Here is a 16,594-nt window from a genome sequence, read left to right as displayed (position 1 = left end):
TGAAAATGTGTTGTTTCATTTAATACGAGTTTTGTTAATAAACAACAAAGTATTATGAATTCCGGCAAAACCTCTGAATCCATTTATATATGATAATATGCTATTTAATCAATAACTATCTAAATTAAGAATTATAAGTTCAATTGTGCTAACAGAGAAAATAATCATTATCTTGTAGTAGGCAGTGTATGGCTGTGGTCTCACATTTAAAGGAGAAAAATTACTTCTGTGTGGCTATAATCTGATTGGCTAAAGCAGGAAATCATCCTGTGGAATGATTGGTTCGCTGTGGATTACAGCGAGGTTGTCATTACTTGCCATCGTCATCTTGGGTTGAGTTGAGGAGCCGTCTGCAAAACAAGTCAATCCACAAGGTCATTGTTAGTGCCTAATGCGGATTATTGGTCAAAACTTCCAGTGAAAATATAGAGATGAAAGAGTTAGCCATCTTTAAAACTCTACTGCTTTCCATTTTACAATCCCAGCTCAGCTCGTCCTCCATCTAGAAGTCCTCACCTTCCCTTCCTCAGTCCTACTGTCCTCATAATAATATGTTTCCTCCTCTCCCATCCCCTGACTCACCACCAACAGGTGTCCTTTCTTGCCTTTGGCCACCTTCAGCTCTGGTCCACTGGTGAAATCAATGACCCCCTCCTTCCCCCGAGCCACCGCAAACTTAATACTGCACGCAGGAACAGACAGGAGGAGAGGACCAGAGGGAGGAGAGGAGGGATGGGGTGGGGGTGAGAGGGGATGAGAGAGAGGAGGGAATAAAATAGAAAGGTGTCATTAGCACAAACAGAGCATGACAGTTGGAATGGATTGACAAAAATACTCTGAAAAAGGTCATGAAGCTATCCAGTGTCCAGATGATCAGAGAAGCCAGACCATAGAGATCCTATTCTAATTCCTAATTCTATGAGCCAGACCCACCTGTCCTGGCTGATGTTGACCTTGTTCTTCTTGTCCGCCATGGTGGCCAGCTTGGTCACCACCTCGATCACATGATCACACTGGAGCACCACATCACTCTACAGGGCAGACAAGTGGTCAGAGGTTAGGTATTGTACTTTATGGCACCATGGCAGTAAGTCACCATGACAACTGCTAGATAGAATAACCAGGATGAGGTCATCCTGCTACCTTCTGCTTGTTGTCCTCACTGGGCACGTGCAGAACCATGAACCCATCACTCAGAGAACTCACAGAGATGCCTGGAAAGAGAGGAATGGCACCCTGTTATACAGTGCACACACACTACCACTATCTTATAAGCAATGTTACTAAAAACTCCTGAGGCCTAACTATTTAAGTTCAACCCCCCTGCCCCCTCCTCCAGGCCTGCCCTCACCCCTGGCCCACCACCCCCGGCCCCTCAATCCCCTATGGCCCCCAGCAGAGACTCACTCCTCAGGGCCGCGTAGTCGATCTTCTGCTTCAGCTTGGCCTCAGCCACCAGCATGGCGAAGGAGGAGGTGAGGAGCAGCTGGCGAGGCCGCGCCTTGTAACCCCTCCTATCATACTTAGTCACCGCAACTCCATACTGTCACAGACAGACAGAAGGAGAGGGGGATGGAGAGAGAAAGAGAGAGAGTGAGGGGTTGTCATAAAAACCCAAAGTTGTCAAGGTTTCTGTATCAATATTGATTCAAAGCAATACATAACTTTATAGAGACACTGTACACAAGAAACAACCAATTAGCAGGATTTAACTACTCAGCCAACAACAACAGAGTGACAAAGGTGAGACCGGTGAGACAGGGGTCACGGTAGACTCCAGTCCAAACTGACGCAAACACTACAGGGGGATAGTATTACAATATCATATTACTCACTTTCACTTTGTCATTGCCCAGAGTCTGTATCACTTTGAGGTTGAACTCCTCACTGTCTGTATACAGGAAAGAGCATCTATCAGTGGTGTGTTTGTCAAGTCTGTGATTGTCTGTGAAGTTTCGAAGGAAGATGCTGAGGGGAGGATGGCTCATAATAATGGCTGGAATGGAGTGAATGGAATGGTATCAAACACTAGGAAACGATGTGCTGGATACCATTCCATTTATTCCGTTGCAGCCATTACTATGAGCCCGTCCTCCCCAATTAAGGTGCAACCAGCCGCCTGTGGTGTGTACCAAGCGTGTCAGTGAGTGTGTGTGACCTACCTAGTCTGGAGGCAACAAACAGCTTAGGGACACTCTGGGGATAGCTGTCCTTCTGGTCCTGGAAGATCTGACTGGCTACCACCTTCTGCTCCATCTATAGAGAGAGGACAGAAGAGATACATGTAGAGTTGGAGAAAGAGACAGAAGAGATACATGTAGAGTTGGAGAAAGCGACAGAAGAGATACATGTAGAGTTGGAGAAAGAGACAGAAGAGATACATGTAGAGTTGGAGAAAGAGACAGAAGAGATACATGTAGAGTTGGAGAAAGAGACAGAAGAGATACATGTAGAGTTGAAGAAAGAGACAGAAGAGATACATGTAGAGTTGGAGAAAGAGACAGAAGAGATACATGTAGAGTTGGAGAAAGAGACAGAAGAGATACATGTAGAGTTGGAGAAAGAGACAGAAGAGATACATGTAGAGTTGGAGAAAGAGACAGAAGAGATACATGTAGAGTTGGAGAAACAGACAGAAGAGATACATGTAGAGTTGGAGAAAGAGACAGAAGAGATACATGTAGAGTTGGAGAAAGAGACAGAAGAGATACATGTAGAGTTGGAGAAAGAGACAGAAGAGATACATGTAGAGTTGGAGAAAGAGACAGAAGAGATACATGTAGAGTTGGAGAAAGAGACAGAAGAGATACATGTAGAGTTGAAGAAAGAGACAGAAGAGATACATGTAGAGTTGGAGAAAGAGACAGAAGAGATACATGTAGAGTTGGAGAAAGAGACTGAAGAGATACATGTAGAGTTGGAGAAAGAGACAGAAGAGATACATGTAGAGTTGGAGAAAGAGACTGAAGAGATACATGTAGAGTTGGAGAAAGAGACTGAAGAGATACATGTAGAGTTGGAGAAAGAGACAGAAGGAGAAAAGGGGAGAAGGAATGGAGTAGGGAGACCGAGAGAGCGAGAGACAGAGTGTGTGTAAGAGAGAATAAAAATGAATAGAAAGAGGACAGAAATATCCTTTCTATGTGTTCCTGTCAGGTGAGTGACAGTTACAGACAGTAGAGTAGCATACCTGTTTCTTCCACTCCGGCTGGATCCTCCTGCAGTAGGCCCGCATCATGTTCTGCATACACAGCCTGCACAGATGCTCCGACGCCTACACAGACATAGGGACAGATACAAATAAAACATTGACACATTGAATGTACAACAGTCAGATGCATTGCACCATCACACCTTGGCTTACGCTAAATTTCCTTCAGTGTGTGTGTGTGTACTGTGGGGCTGCAGTACCTCAGTGAGGCTAGGTGGGGGGATGGGCCAGCTCTTGTCCAGGACACTCTTGGGCGGGTTCCTAACCAGTGTCATCAGGAAAGAGAAACGCTGATGGTCCAGGAAGTACTCGTTCTCTGGAGAGCGCTCATAGTGGCGGTAGATGAAGCCCTTGATGAACTTGCGTATGATTTCAGCAGCGTGTCTGCGACGCCTTGCCTTACGGCGGGATTTCATCCCTCTCCAGGCAGACTGGATCACTAGCACTATATAGAGAGAAAACAATCAGTAATGTCACAGAAACACACCAACAAGCTACAACTGTGCAGAGCTCTGAAGAACAAACAAAGTCATATTCTCGGCCTTACTTCATTCAGCAGATACCAAGAAAGTGGCTGCAGAGTAACTGCTTGAGGAAGCAGTAATTGAGAAGCAGATAAGAGTGTGAGCTGTTTGATCCAGGCCCTCACCTGCGTGTCTGATGCGGTGATACTTGGCCCTCTCTCTGTAGCCCCTCCATGAGGTCTGTAGGGTGAGAGCTAGAACAGATCACAGGAACAGAGGAGACAAAATGGTTGGACCACAGAACAGACTATATCAATTATATCCTAATTACATTTGCTTAGTGTATTATACATCCTCATACTTCTGCCAAGGGCAGTTCACTGTTTTCTACTGCTACTACTACTCTGCTGTTTATCATGATCTATGTTATTTTCTTTAATACATGGATTCCCCCAAACTAAACGGCCTTGTCATCATCCTCCCTGCTGTATAGTCTTACCAAGGGCAGGCCTCCTGGCCTCCAAGGCATCTTCAGTGGTGAACAGAGTCTTTGGGAAGCGGATGAAGATCTTGGTCCTACAAAGAGATAGGGAATTATACATCAACAACATACTGTCTGATGTTTCTCCTCATAACATGACTAAGGCAAATGGAAGTCCCCTTACTTCCCTCCCTCCCCCTCCCTCCCTGTGTGTACATACTTTCCCAGTTTGTATTCCTCTGGTTTGTAGCCCAGGTGTTGGACCAGAGTGGCAACTCCATCAGCCAGTATGCCGTGCCAGTTAGGCCACGTCCCGGGACACAGAGACTTGTACCTGTGGTTAAATAAATATATGTGGTTAATATAGAAATCGTGGTTATTGAAACATGTAAACAGTCACATAATACAGTGCATTTGGAAAGTATTCAGACACCTTCCCCTTTTCCACATTTTGTTACGTTACAGCCTTATTCTAAAACACAATACCAACATAATGACAAAGCGAAAACAGTTTTTTAGAAATTTTAGCAAATTTATAAAATAAATAAATACTTATTTACATAAGTATTCCGACCCTTTGCTATGAGACTCGAAATAGAGCTCAGGTGCATCCTGTTTCCATTGATCATCTTTGAGATGTTTCTACAACTTGATTGGAGTCCACCTGTGGTAAATTCAATTGATTGGGCATGATTTGGAAAGGCACACATCTGTCTATATAAGGTCCCACAGTTGACAGTGCATGTCAGAGCAAAAACCAAGCCATGAGATTGAATGAATTGTCCGTAGAGCTCTGAGACAGGATTGTGTGCGAGGCACAGATCTGGGGAAGGGTACCTAAACATTTCTGCAGCAATGAAGGTCCCCAAGAACACAGTGGCCTCCATCAATCTTAAATGGAAGAAGTTTGGAACCACCAAGACTCTTCCTAGGAGCTGGCCGCCCGGCCAAACTGAGCAATCGGGGAGAAGGGCCTTGGTCAGGGAGGTGACTAAGAACCCGATGGTCACTCTGACAGAGCTCCAGAGTTCCTCTGTGGAGATGGGAGAACCTTCCAGAAGGACAACCATCTCTGCAGCACTCCACCAATCAGGCCTTTATGGTAGAGTGGCCAGACGGATGCCACTCCTCAGTAAAAGGCACATGACAGCCCACTTGGAGTTTGCCAAAACTTCTGGAGGAAACCTGGCACCATACCCTACGGTGAAGCATGGTGGTGGCAGCATCATGCTGTGGGGATGTTTTTCAGTGGCAGGGAGACTAGTCAGGATAGAGGGAAAGATGAACAGAGCAAAATACAGAGAGATCTTTGATGAAAACCTGCTCCAGAGCGCTCAGGACCTCAGACTGGGGCGAAGGTTCACCTTCCAACAGGACAACGACCCTAAGCACACAGCCAAGACAACACAGGAGTGGCTTCAGGACAAGTCTCTGAATGTCCTTGAGTGGCCCAGCCAGAGCCCGGACTGATCGAACATCGCCGGAGAGACCTGAAAATAGCTGTGCAGCGACGTTCCCCATCCAACCTGAGAGCTTGAGAGGATCTGCAGAGAAGAATGGGAGAAACTCCCCAAATACAGGTGTGCCAAGCTTGTAGCGTCATACCCAAGAAGACTCGAGGCTGTAATCGCTGCCAAAGGTCCTTCAACAAAGTACTGAGTAAAGGGTCTGAATACTTATGTAAATATGATATTTCAGTTGGTTTTATTTTTATACATTTGCAAAAATGTATAAAAACCTGTTTTTGCTTTGCTTTGTCCTTATGGGGTATTGTGTGTAGATTGATGAGGACTTTTTTTTGTATCCATTTTATAATAAGGCTGTAACATAACAAAATGTGGAAAAAGTCAAGGGGTCTAAATACTTTCAGAATGCACTGTATACAGACAAACAGACCTCTGTAGGAAGGCTTCGTAGCGTCGGCGGTAGGCGAAGCCAGCTCTCCTGACCCTCAGGTTCTCCATCAGACCCAGATATTTGACCTGGTGTCTGACCAGAGCCTCATCAAACCTCCCTGTATAGAGAGAATATTAAATTGACTGATTGACTGATTGATTGACTGATTTACTTTACAGTGTATGATTACCTGACTGCTTGGCATCGTTGGGTTTGATACAGCGCACATAGGATGGCTCCTTAGACATCAGGATCTCTATCAGTTTGGCCAGGCTGTTCTTAAACTGAGTGGCAGCCTGCAGAGGGCAGCAGAGAGGTGAGATATCAAACTGTGTGTGTCTGTGTGCATGTTTGCTGACTAAATTCAACTTTCAGCACCCAAAGAATAGCCTGCATTTAAACATGACATTGTCCCGTGTAAATGTGGGCTATTCTTTGTCGTAGTAAATGCGGGCTATTCTTTGGGTGCTGAAATCCGTAGCTTTTGATAAAAATGTAATTTTGTGTGACGTCGGAGCTCCAGTCCGTCCACACTAGTCGCTGCTCAACTCCAATGTAAATCATGGAGTTGAGTTTAGTGACCTGTGTGTGTGTGTCTTTGTGCGTGTGTACGTGCGTGTGTATCTCACCGTCTCTGGACGTTTTTGGTCGGTCACTTCCTCTTTGTGGAAGCACTGACTCAGGATCTGGTTATCTGACTGGCATATGACCTGGACAGAGAAAGCACAACACAGAACCATGTAAACACACCACACCACACCCACAGATACTATACTGTATATACCTACTGTAGTGTCCACACATAAACAGTGTGAGGGAGTTCTGAGAGAGTTCATGAGAAACCTATAATGGTTGTGTGGTGAGTGTTAGAGTGCGGTCTGTGTTCTCCTTTCTCTATTGTTACTCCAGCCTCACCTCTTTCAGGTTTCTGTAGAGCAGGTCATTGTTTTTGTCCAGAAACCCTGTGATGCAGAGGAACATAAAACATTACAGAGAGTATGTGTGAGGTTGAAATTAGTGGATTATTTCCTGCAGTTATAACCCAAATATTTTTGTGATCAACTTTTTATTTTGTTTGTCATTTTTTCAGAAGGGGGGTTACAGGTACAGGTATAACATTCAAAGTCATATTCACTCAGATATATTCAGTTAACAAATATGCATGCCACTCCAAAGAAGAAGAAGAAAAAACTATCAGAAATGAATACAAAGATAAAGAACAGTATCAACAGTTTTGTATGCAATAAAATAAACAAAAAAGGCTCCCTCTCCCCCCCAGTCCCCATCCACCAGCCCGCATATTCCCTCCCCACCCGGAAACCATGTTTCCCACCCCGCCCCAGATAATAAAAATAGCAGAGGTTAGATGGGGTCACCTTACCTGCTACTTCTACTTATTCTGAGCGGAGCAGAGCAGGTATAGCCTGTTATCACTATGGCTGAAGAATTGGCATAAAGTATTTTGATCATATTAATGAAATTGGAGCCAAGTCCCATATGCTCCAAAACTGAACAAAGTTATGACCATTCTAGTCTATCAAAAGTTTTTTTTTGCATTGAGAGATAGAACTGCCAAGGACCGTTGGTTTCTGATGAAGCATGTAGGTTATCTTGTTTTTTAACAAACCGGCTTTTGTCTGGATATACCAATTTGGGTAAGTAGGTTTCGAGACGGGACGACTGAATTTGAGAAAATTGTTTAATATCTATGTTTACCAAAGATAGAGGGCGATAGTGAGAGCACTGGGTGCCGTCCTTACCTTTTTTTTTATAAAAGCTAAATTAGTGCTGTATTTACATCCTTTCCAAATTAACCTTTGTGAACAGCTGTGTTAATCATTGAGTAATAGTTCATCTAATTGATTCCAAAAATGTTAATAGACCTCAGGAGGAATACCGTCCCAACTAGGTGATTTGCCTTTATTCATGGCCCCTTTATCCAATGCCCCTTTGAGTTCATGGAGAGAGATTTGGCTCCTAGCAAGCCAGCTTCCTCAGTTGAGAGAATAGAAGTTCTAATAACTCAATCTGGCTTTGTGTGGATTTACAATCAGAGGTGTACAATTTTTTATAGAAACGGGAGAATCTTTGGTTGTTTAACTTGGGTTCTGATAGTAATTCACCTAATTCAGATTAAACGGTTGCAATATGCGTTAATTGAACATTACTGCAAAGGTTGTTTGCCAGTAAACGACTGTGACAATTAAAATGGAAGTCATGGTTGAGTCTATCTTGATGGATGGCAAAATCTGCTCTCTGTCTAATCAATAGAGCGTAGTCACTTCTTTAATTGTGATTTATTCAGCCCAGATGCAAATGCAGTTGCATTGTTTTTAATAAAACCTTTGATGGCGTCCCATAAAATCCAAGGATCATCGACTGAATTTTTCTTAATCATTATAAATTAATTCAATTCAGTTTCAAAGTGTTCACATAAAGTAGGATTTTGTAGTAAGGAAACGTTAAAGCACCGTCTTGTGGCTCTTTTATGAAATTCTGTCATTTTTAGCTGGCAGTAGTAAGCATGATAATCAGATAGGCTCATATGTCGAATTTCGATTTTCTTGATTAAAGAAAATAGAGGAGTAGATAATAGTACAAAATCAATTCGGGAGAATGTTTTGTCCCTGTTTGAATAGAAAGTGCACTCTTTTGCTTTTGGATTATGTGCTACCCAGGCATCAATGAGGTTGTAATCAGAGATTATATGTTGGAGAGCCTTGGTTGCGTGTGGATTGTAGTTGGTCTTATTAGATTTGTCCTGCATGTTCAAAATGAAATTCATGTCTGTCCCAATAACCAGTTGGAATTCAGTTAATTCTAACAATATGCTGTTCAGAGAATCAAAAAATGTAGGATCATATGAATATGGAGCATACACATTCATAAAGGCAATTTTCTTTCCATTGTGGAAACATTTAAGGAAAGTGATTCTGCTTTCTTGGTCTCCGCCTTTACCAAGGATGGTGATTTTGAGACCCACAGGGAAACCCACCCATTGGTCGCTCACCACCCAGAAGACCCTCTATAAACCGCTCCCCATTACCCCCTCCCCGGTTCCCCCCGCCATGCACTATAATCACAGGGTTATGGCATAACGGCAAGTGCCAGCCTTACACATGAAATCTCTTAAGCAGCATTTTTTTGGTCTTAAGGTATTACAAATAATAATAATAATAATAATAATAATAATAATAATAATAATAATAATAATAATAATAATAAAGTAAAACATAAAATAAGTAACCAATTCAGACCTTTACAGTAAAGTTAGCAGACTTGATGAGTAAGGGTGGGTAATGAAGAAAAAGTAAAGAAAATGAAAACAAGATATGACAGATATGCAAGCGTAATGCTTAAACAGTCAAACAAAAATAGAACAGCTGTAGGAGCAATAGCACTTAATCCATTATCTTCATTTATTATTAGCAATATGCTTGAATGACCTTAAACACACATTTGCCCTCCATTAACTGCTCTATACTATGTACAAACAACAAGAGGGTATGTGCAAAACGTTAACTCTATAGATCTTATATAATAATTCATCATTGCCTGTAGGTCAAGTCCTCCCTGGGATATACATTCAGTAGTCTAAACAGTGGGGGACAGGAATCAACAGGAAGTAAAAGCATAAAAGCTATTGTTTAGTAGTAGCCTATATGGGACTGGCCATCTCTCCTTGCCAGTAGCAAAAAAATGAATACAAAATTAAATAACAAATTGTAGGGCGATAACTATCAACTTATATTGCCATATTTAGAACAAATTGATTCAATGCGCTGTAGCCACACAAGAAAGCAGTCCCAGTACGTATGATACCTCCAATGTTCATTAATTGGTGTGGTGTCATCACTGTGTAAATGTCCTGGACCACAGGCAATATAATTATAACAAGTTTAATGCTCAGCAATAATAGTAATATTGTTCCTTGTACCCAAACATGAGGGCTGTCCTCATCATTGTCTTATGCTGAGGGCAGAATCATAGCCATATGCTAGGCTGCGTGATTGTGCATGGATAGCATACCTGAATAATGAGCCAGTCATGGGGTTCCATCTGTCAGCTTGTGTGTTGGGTTTGATGTGCTTCTCGAAGAAGTCTTGAGCTTCCTTGGCAGTGGAAAACGTGTGTTGTGCTTTGGAAGGTCAAGATGAGTTTTGCCGGGTGGATGAAGCCGTATCTCAGGTTTAGCTTGCATAGCTGGGATCTCACCTCGTTGTAGGTCTCCATCTTTTTTAGCAGTTCGGCACTCAGGTCTGGGTAGATGCTGATCCTCTTCCCTGCATAGGTCAGACCCCTGGATTCCACTGCAAGGCGAACAATTCGCTGCTTGACTTCAAAGCTGTGGACCCGTGCGTGTGCAATGTTTATCAGCGGCATGGGACCCAGCTTCTCCTACCTGAACACTTAATAGAAAAGACTGCTCATGAAGAAAGTTGGGTTGGCCGCTTCCACACCAGTTTTAAGTCCTGTGACCCATACATTGAATTTACGGGAATGATTTGAGCGATTCCGTTTTCTCTTATAAGAGTTTGATTATCCATTCCAACTTAGCTCGCGCTGTTTCCATTGGCTGTCTTCTCCAGAATTTCCACTTTAGTTGAATAGGTATCCACTTCAGCAGTGAGCACTGCCAATGAGTCATTTACCGGTTTTAATTGTAAGTCGAGTGCAGAGGTAATCTCCACACAAACAATCTCTCATATAGTAGGGGCCACCTCTTTCTGTTGTCTGGTATTGAGAGCCGCCATGTTCCTACAGTTGAATTGTGGATGGACAAATTCTAGTTGCTGAAGTGAAATAGACCTGCTAGTTATTTCTTGTCACACAATAAATGTCCCACACCTTTATATGATGTTTAGTAAGTTTTAGGAAAAATTCATAGTAATTTGCAAAAGAAAGCCACGATAAGGCCACGCGTTTCAATGCATGCCACCGGAACTGGTTCCTCTGACACAGAACCGGCAGTTATACTATTGACTGATTGATTAGCTAGCTCACCATTGACAGTGTAGTTGACCTCTCCTGCATAATGAATCAGTCTGAACTCCTCCCTGCCCACTGCCTTGCGAGTCTTCCCATTCGCCAATTTGTGACTGACAGACATAGAGACAATTCATATCTTAGATACAGAGCCACAAATATACACACAAATAAATGTTCGGGTCTTGGTGCAAATACACAAACAAACTGTGAAATGTGTGTAGTGTTTGTGTGTGTGTAAGAGAAAGATTGGACTCACGTGACAAAATGGGCATGGCCTCCCAAAGTGTCCTCGAGCTTCTCCAGGAAGGAGATATCACTGGGCTCCCCTGGTCTCAAACACTCCTCATCCTACAACACATTTCACATTTATACGTTAACATTCAAATAGAGACAGGGAGAGGACAGATGGAGAGAGATACCAAAGAGAGGAGAAAGGCTAAAGAGAGTCAGATAAACGACTAAACGGAAGTGAATGCCAGTCATTCTCACCAGGATGGAGATGAAGCCTTTGTGTTTCTCCTCCACCAGGTCACAGATGATCTTGTTGTCAAAGTACTTCACCGGCTCCCACTGAAATACACAGTTGCATTTAATGAACTACACCCTCATCACTACATGACAATATGCCTTTGTTAGTATATCTCTATTCTTGTTTTGTCTATTTGAATGAAAACACCCCTCTTTTTCTCTGAGTACACAGACTCACAGTGATGCCCTCTGCTTCGTACTCCTCCTGCTCAGACTTGAGGGTGAGCTTGATGAACAGCTGCTGCAACTTCTCATTGCAGTAGTTGATGCAGAACTGCTCAAAACTACAGGGAGATGGTTAGGATTAGAAAGATGGCACAAAACAACTGCGCTACAATATGTTAATTAGGCTGCCTAATTCTGATATTTTGACTAATCAGATCAGCTTTGAAAAATATCTGATGTGAAAAGATCTGATGTGATTGCTCAAAAGACCAATTAGAGGAAAACATATCAGAATTGGGCTGACTGTTTAAATGCAGCGATACTGTACAAACAAATGGCTATCAAACACACACACACACACACACACACACACACACACACACACACACACACACACACACACACACACACACACACACACACACACACACACACACACACACACACACACACACACACACACACACACACACACACACACACACACACACACACACACAGTAAGTTAACAGCTAGAATGTTTTCAGGTACCTATTGTGTTGGAAGACCTCAAAGCCGTAGATATCCAGCAGTCCTATGACTGATGACGAGCCCTTACTGCTGTTGTACACTTCATCCTGTAGATAGACAGCACACAATCCACTCAGTTTTGGAGGTAACAAGCAGCATTACGGTAGCTGGCAAAGAGAGAGCAATAACTAACAGTAAATATGTGAATTGTTTTGCTAGCTAGCTATCATGATTGATGTGTGTGACCTTGAAAGCCAGAGACTGGTTGATCTTTGCCACCAGCCAGGTGAAGGCACGGCCGTACACCGCTTTGGCCAAGGCATCACGAGCTGCCACAGCCTGCTCGAAACTCAACGGGCTTATCATCTAGAACACACACACATAAGTACGCAGTACACATGCATACGTACACACACATTGGAAATATGAGCTGCAAATACTTTCATGTGTTATTTCTGGGCTCAGCTGTACTTTATCAGTACCCTCTCTTTTAAACAAAACAATTAATCAAATTAATCAAAATATGTATGCCATACACATCAGAGGCATACTGATTACTTGTTGGTAAGTGGGATATTAAATTAGATGATATAAAAATGATATTAGCAGGCTGCAGGCATAGTTCTGTATGAAGTGAAACATCCCACCATAGACACTCACCTCCTCCCCTTTGGCAGTGAGTTTCTTATGAGTGAGAGCCTCTCTCAGCGCTTCTCCATCCACACCCAGCAGCTGCAGAACAAGCAGGACAACATCAACATCTGCCTTTAAAATGGAGAATTGGGGAATGTGTCTGTCTGGGGGAGGGTGTATAGTTCATATTCAAAGTTCTAACCTTGGACAGGTATTTGAGCTGTGGCTCAGTGGTGATCTGGGTTTCTCCATCCTCCCCTTCTCCAAACTGAGTGTTCCCAAGATGGAGGACACTTGCGATTATATTCAACAAATCCTAGCGGGGAGAGAGAAGAGACACAATTAAACCATGACCTTCTCACTGTTTTTGGAGTGAAACTTTGGGTGGGTATTTGCAGTGACATACAGTATGTACACCAGTGGAGGCTGGTGGGAGGAGCTATAGGAGGACGGGCTCATTGTAATGGCTGTAATATAATAATTGGAACAGAGTCAAACATGAGGTTTCCATATGTTTGATGTGTTTGATATCTTTCCAATCATTCCATTCCTGGCATTATAATGAGCCCGTCCTTCCAAAGCTCCCCCCACCAGCCTCCTCTGATGTACACTCAAGTGTTTCTGACCTCCACCTCCTCCTCATGGAAGCCGATGACCGTCAGGGCTTTCCTCACTGTTTTCCAGTCATTCTTGTCATTGATGGAGCTCACCCTGGGACAGCAACCCTGAGAGGTACAGGACATCACTGTTCAAATCACTATACACACACGTACAACACACACACACACACACACACACACCTTGACCAGGTAGTGGTATTTCTGAGCGTTTCTCTCCAGGCCCAGCTTGCTGAGCTGGTCTTGTTCTCCTCCCTCCAGCAGCTGGTAGAAGATATGGAAGTTCCTCTCTCCGTGGTTCTGGTGCACCACACGGGACTTCTCCAGTAGGTAGTTGAGGATGTGGCCTCCTATCGGCGCCCCCTAGGGGAGGTTAGGGACAGGGACCATCAAGGTACTGTTGAGTGTGGTCCTACTAGAGCTGCTTTAGCTGCATCATGTTTTAGATTCATAGTAAGGCATGCTGTATGGTAAGCCCTGAATGTCACATTTATTAGTTATGCACAATCTTTTGATGGAATGGTGTGCTGTAGAGTAGGATGGCATGAGTGTCAGCGATGGTAGACTTATGTGTGGGAAATCCCTCAACCCAGGAGCCAAAGGAAGAGAAAACAGGCTTACCCTGAAGTCAAACTGGACATCCATGTATTTTCCAAAGCGGCTGGAATTGTCGTTTCGCAATGTTTTGGCATTACCAAAGGCCTGTAGAGAGAGAGACAGAAAAAGAGAGAGAGAGAGGAAGTGAGTGAGGGAAACAACAGAGATAAGATCAAACACAGCTGAGAGAGAGGAAACATTAACAGTACAGTAATAGCATGTTCACAGCAGCACGTATCTATTGTTATGGATTTGTCAGAGATTGGTTCAAAATATGCAGTGAATCAACATGCTTTCCCTCATCCACCAATAGAGTTACTTCTTTGAAGCAACATGATTTTGTAGTGGGCTTCTCTCATTGATGTTACACCAGTCTCAGTACCCCTGCTATAAATGTTCTTCCTCCTCCAGAGCCTATAGAGGTGCTCATAGGAAGAGATCCTGGGAAGGGGATATTGGGTGGGAAGGGGATCTTGGGAGAGGGTGGGGTGTGTACCTCCAGAACAGGGTTGGACTGCAGCAGCCGGTCCCGGAGCGTGCTCATGTGGTCAGTGACAGGGCAGGTAGTGGCGTAGTACTGGAGGATCTTCTTGGAGGCCTCAGTCTTCCCTGCTCCACTCTCCCCAGAGATCAGGATACACTGGTCCCTCCTCTCAGTCCGCATGGCCCGGTACGTGTTGTCTGACACCGCATAGCTACAGGATAGAGAAACAGAAGGATGGGATACAAACATGATATCAGCTAGTGATTGGGCTCATACTGGTGTATTCACATACAGTGGATCACCATCTGATTCCAAACATACACTACATACTGTAAATGTAATGTTCCCAGAGCAGATTCACATATACACACACTCATGCTGGTCCTGCTGGGTCAGAGAAAGGTTAAGGATCAGGGGTCAGAGGTCAGAGGGTGACTTACATGTGGGGTGATATCTCGTAGAAGCTGACCCCTCGGTAGCGCGCCATGTGTGCCTTGGAGTAGATCTCCAGGTCCTTGTATGGGTTCACTGACACCAACACTGACCCTATGTAGGTCTGATACAGGGAGACAAGATCCACACTGGAGTCACCAACCCCTCTAATACAAAACCCACACAAACACTGATATAAAATCAACCAATACCAAACATTATGTTAAAGCTACAGATGTAGGATCTTAATTTCAGCCAGATTGCTAAAGCAGGAAAATTATCCTGCAGCAACAGGAAATGTGAATTATTCTGTGGATTATAATTATTGGACATTTTTTGTAGGGTACAAGGCAAATCAAGTCAAAAACATATAGTGGAAAATCCAAACTTTAGAAGCCTTTTAAAACCTTGAATCCACTACAAGTTTGCATTTCCTGCTATGCAGGAAAATTCTATAACAACAAAATAGTGATCAAATTGAGATCCTACATCTGTATGCTGGGTCATTTTTATGATAAGATTTCCATATAGCCTATGATATGATTCTTTACATAGATGAGTTTCTCTCCAAAGCGTCGGCGCAGGTTCTCAATGAAGGCCGCCTCACTGGTGTAGTTCTCCAGCAGCACAAAATCCTGCACCCCCACCCTGTCCCGCGCTGTCAGAGTACTCTCCATGACTAGATGAACTCCGCTCTCACCTCCCACCTCCTATAGAGAGAAAGAGAGAGAGAGAGAGAGAGAGAGAGAGAGAGAGAGAGAGGGGGGGGATAGAAGGGGGGAGACTTCAATGCCTGCCGCTCTTTCCCAGATACATACAATCCCAAATAATATAATAATAATATTATATGAAATTTAGCATACGCTTTTATCCAAATTGAAACCTACCACTATGCACTTCAACTAGACCTGAAAGATAGTTATTTAATTATTTTTATCACATTTTCTCCCCAATTTCGTGACATCCAATTGGGAGTTACGACCTTGTCTCATCACTGCAACTTCCCAACGGGCTCGGGAGAGGCGAAGGTCGAGCCATGCATCCTCCAAAACATGACCTGTCAAGCGACGCTGCTTCTTAACGTCTTAAAGGTGCAATATGCAGAAATCGCTCCGCCATTTCCTGGTTGCTAAAATTCTAATAGTTTGCCTAATTTCAGTTTGTGACAAAACAAGCATTCAGAGTGTAAAGGATCATTTTACCATCTAAACCGCTGTGAAATATATTTTCAATAACCAGAAATATTGTATTTTCAGCTGTTTGAAGCTGGTGTACAAAACCGAAAGTAAAAGATGCAAAAACAAAATTTACGCACCGGAAGCATAGAACAGATCTACCACTTCTTATGCGCCCGGCCCGAAATAAGGAGTCGCTAGAGAGCGATGAGCTAAAGAAAGCCCTGCCGGCCAAACCCTCCCCTAACCCGGATGGTGCTAGCCAATTGTGCACCGCCTTTTGGGTCTCCCAGTCACAGACGGCTGGGATCGAACTCTAGGCTTTAGTGGCGCCTCAAGCATTAGACCGCTGCGCCACTCAGGAGGCAAACCTGAAATAATTTGATAGGTATAAGCAATATGTTAAAATCCT

General features: G+C 43.5%; 1 protein-coding gene across 6 annotated transcripts in view; it reads right to left on the bottom strand.

Moving 5' to 3' along the window:
* The window catches only part of LOC121579983 (unconventional myosin-Ic-like), a 38,223-nt gene continuing 21,629 nt past the window's right edge, over positions 1–16,594 (bottom strand). For all 6 annotated transcript variants that reach the window (XM_045224525.1, XM_045224526.1, XM_041895029.2 and 3 more), the window contains 30 exons: positions 15,559–15,717; positions 15,016–15,131; positions 14,588–14,786; positions 14,116–14,196; positions 13,678–13,857; positions 13,504–13,602; positions 13,080–13,193; positions 12,905–12,976; positions 12,491–12,610; positions 12,266–12,351; positions 11,748–11,853; positions 11,531–11,611; positions 11,298–11,389; positions 11,057–11,151; positions 6,968–7,014; positions 6,682–6,762; positions 6,243–6,348; positions 6,053–6,170; positions 4,377–4,490; positions 4,175–4,251; positions 3,861–3,929; positions 3,412–3,656; positions 3,191–3,274; positions 2,163–2,256; positions 1,836–1,891; positions 1,408–1,543; positions 1,144–1,214; positions 934–1,031; positions 583–682; positions 1–350 (listed from right to left, as the gene is read on the bottom strand). In XM_045224525.1, the coding sequence (XP_045080460.1) occupies positions 324–350; positions 583–682; positions 934–1,031; positions 1,144–1,214; positions 1,408–1,543; positions 1,836–1,891; positions 2,163–2,256; positions 3,191–3,274; positions 3,412–3,656; positions 3,861–3,929; positions 4,175–4,251; positions 4,377–4,490; positions 6,053–6,170; positions 6,243–6,348; positions 6,682–6,762; positions 6,968–7,014; positions 11,057–11,151; positions 11,298–11,389; positions 11,531–11,611; positions 11,748–11,853; positions 12,266–12,351; positions 12,491–12,610; positions 12,905–12,976; positions 13,080–13,193; positions 13,504–13,602; positions 13,678–13,857; positions 14,116–14,196; positions 14,588–14,786; positions 15,016–15,131; positions 15,559–15,717 (3,123 nt within the window). In that variant the 3' untranslated portion in view covers positions 1–323. The remainder of the gene's footprint in view (positions 351–582; positions 683–933; positions 1,032–1,143; positions 1,215–1,407; positions 1,544–1,835; positions 1,892–2,162; positions 2,257–3,190; positions 3,275–3,411; positions 3,657–3,860; positions 3,930–4,174; positions 4,252–4,376; positions 4,491–6,052; positions 6,171–6,242; positions 6,349–6,681; positions 6,763–6,967; positions 7,015–11,056; positions 11,152–11,297; positions 11,390–11,530; positions 11,612–11,747; positions 11,854–12,265; positions 12,352–12,490; positions 12,611–12,904; positions 12,977–13,079; positions 13,194–13,503; positions 13,603–13,677; positions 13,858–14,115; positions 14,197–14,587; positions 14,787–15,015; positions 15,132–15,558; positions 15,718–16,594) is intronic.

Source organism: Coregonus clupeaformis, chromosome 13 (assembly GCF_020615455.1).
Source record: "Coregonus clupeaformis isolate EN_2021a chromosome 13, ASM2061545v1, whole genome shotgun sequence".
In the NCBI taxonomy this organism is placed as follows: domain Eukaryota; kingdom Metazoa; phylum Chordata; class Actinopteri; order Salmoniformes; family Salmonidae; genus Coregonus; species Coregonus clupeaformis.
The sequence above is the reverse complement of the archived record's forward strand: the minus strand, read 5'-3'. Positions and strand labels throughout refer to the sequence as shown.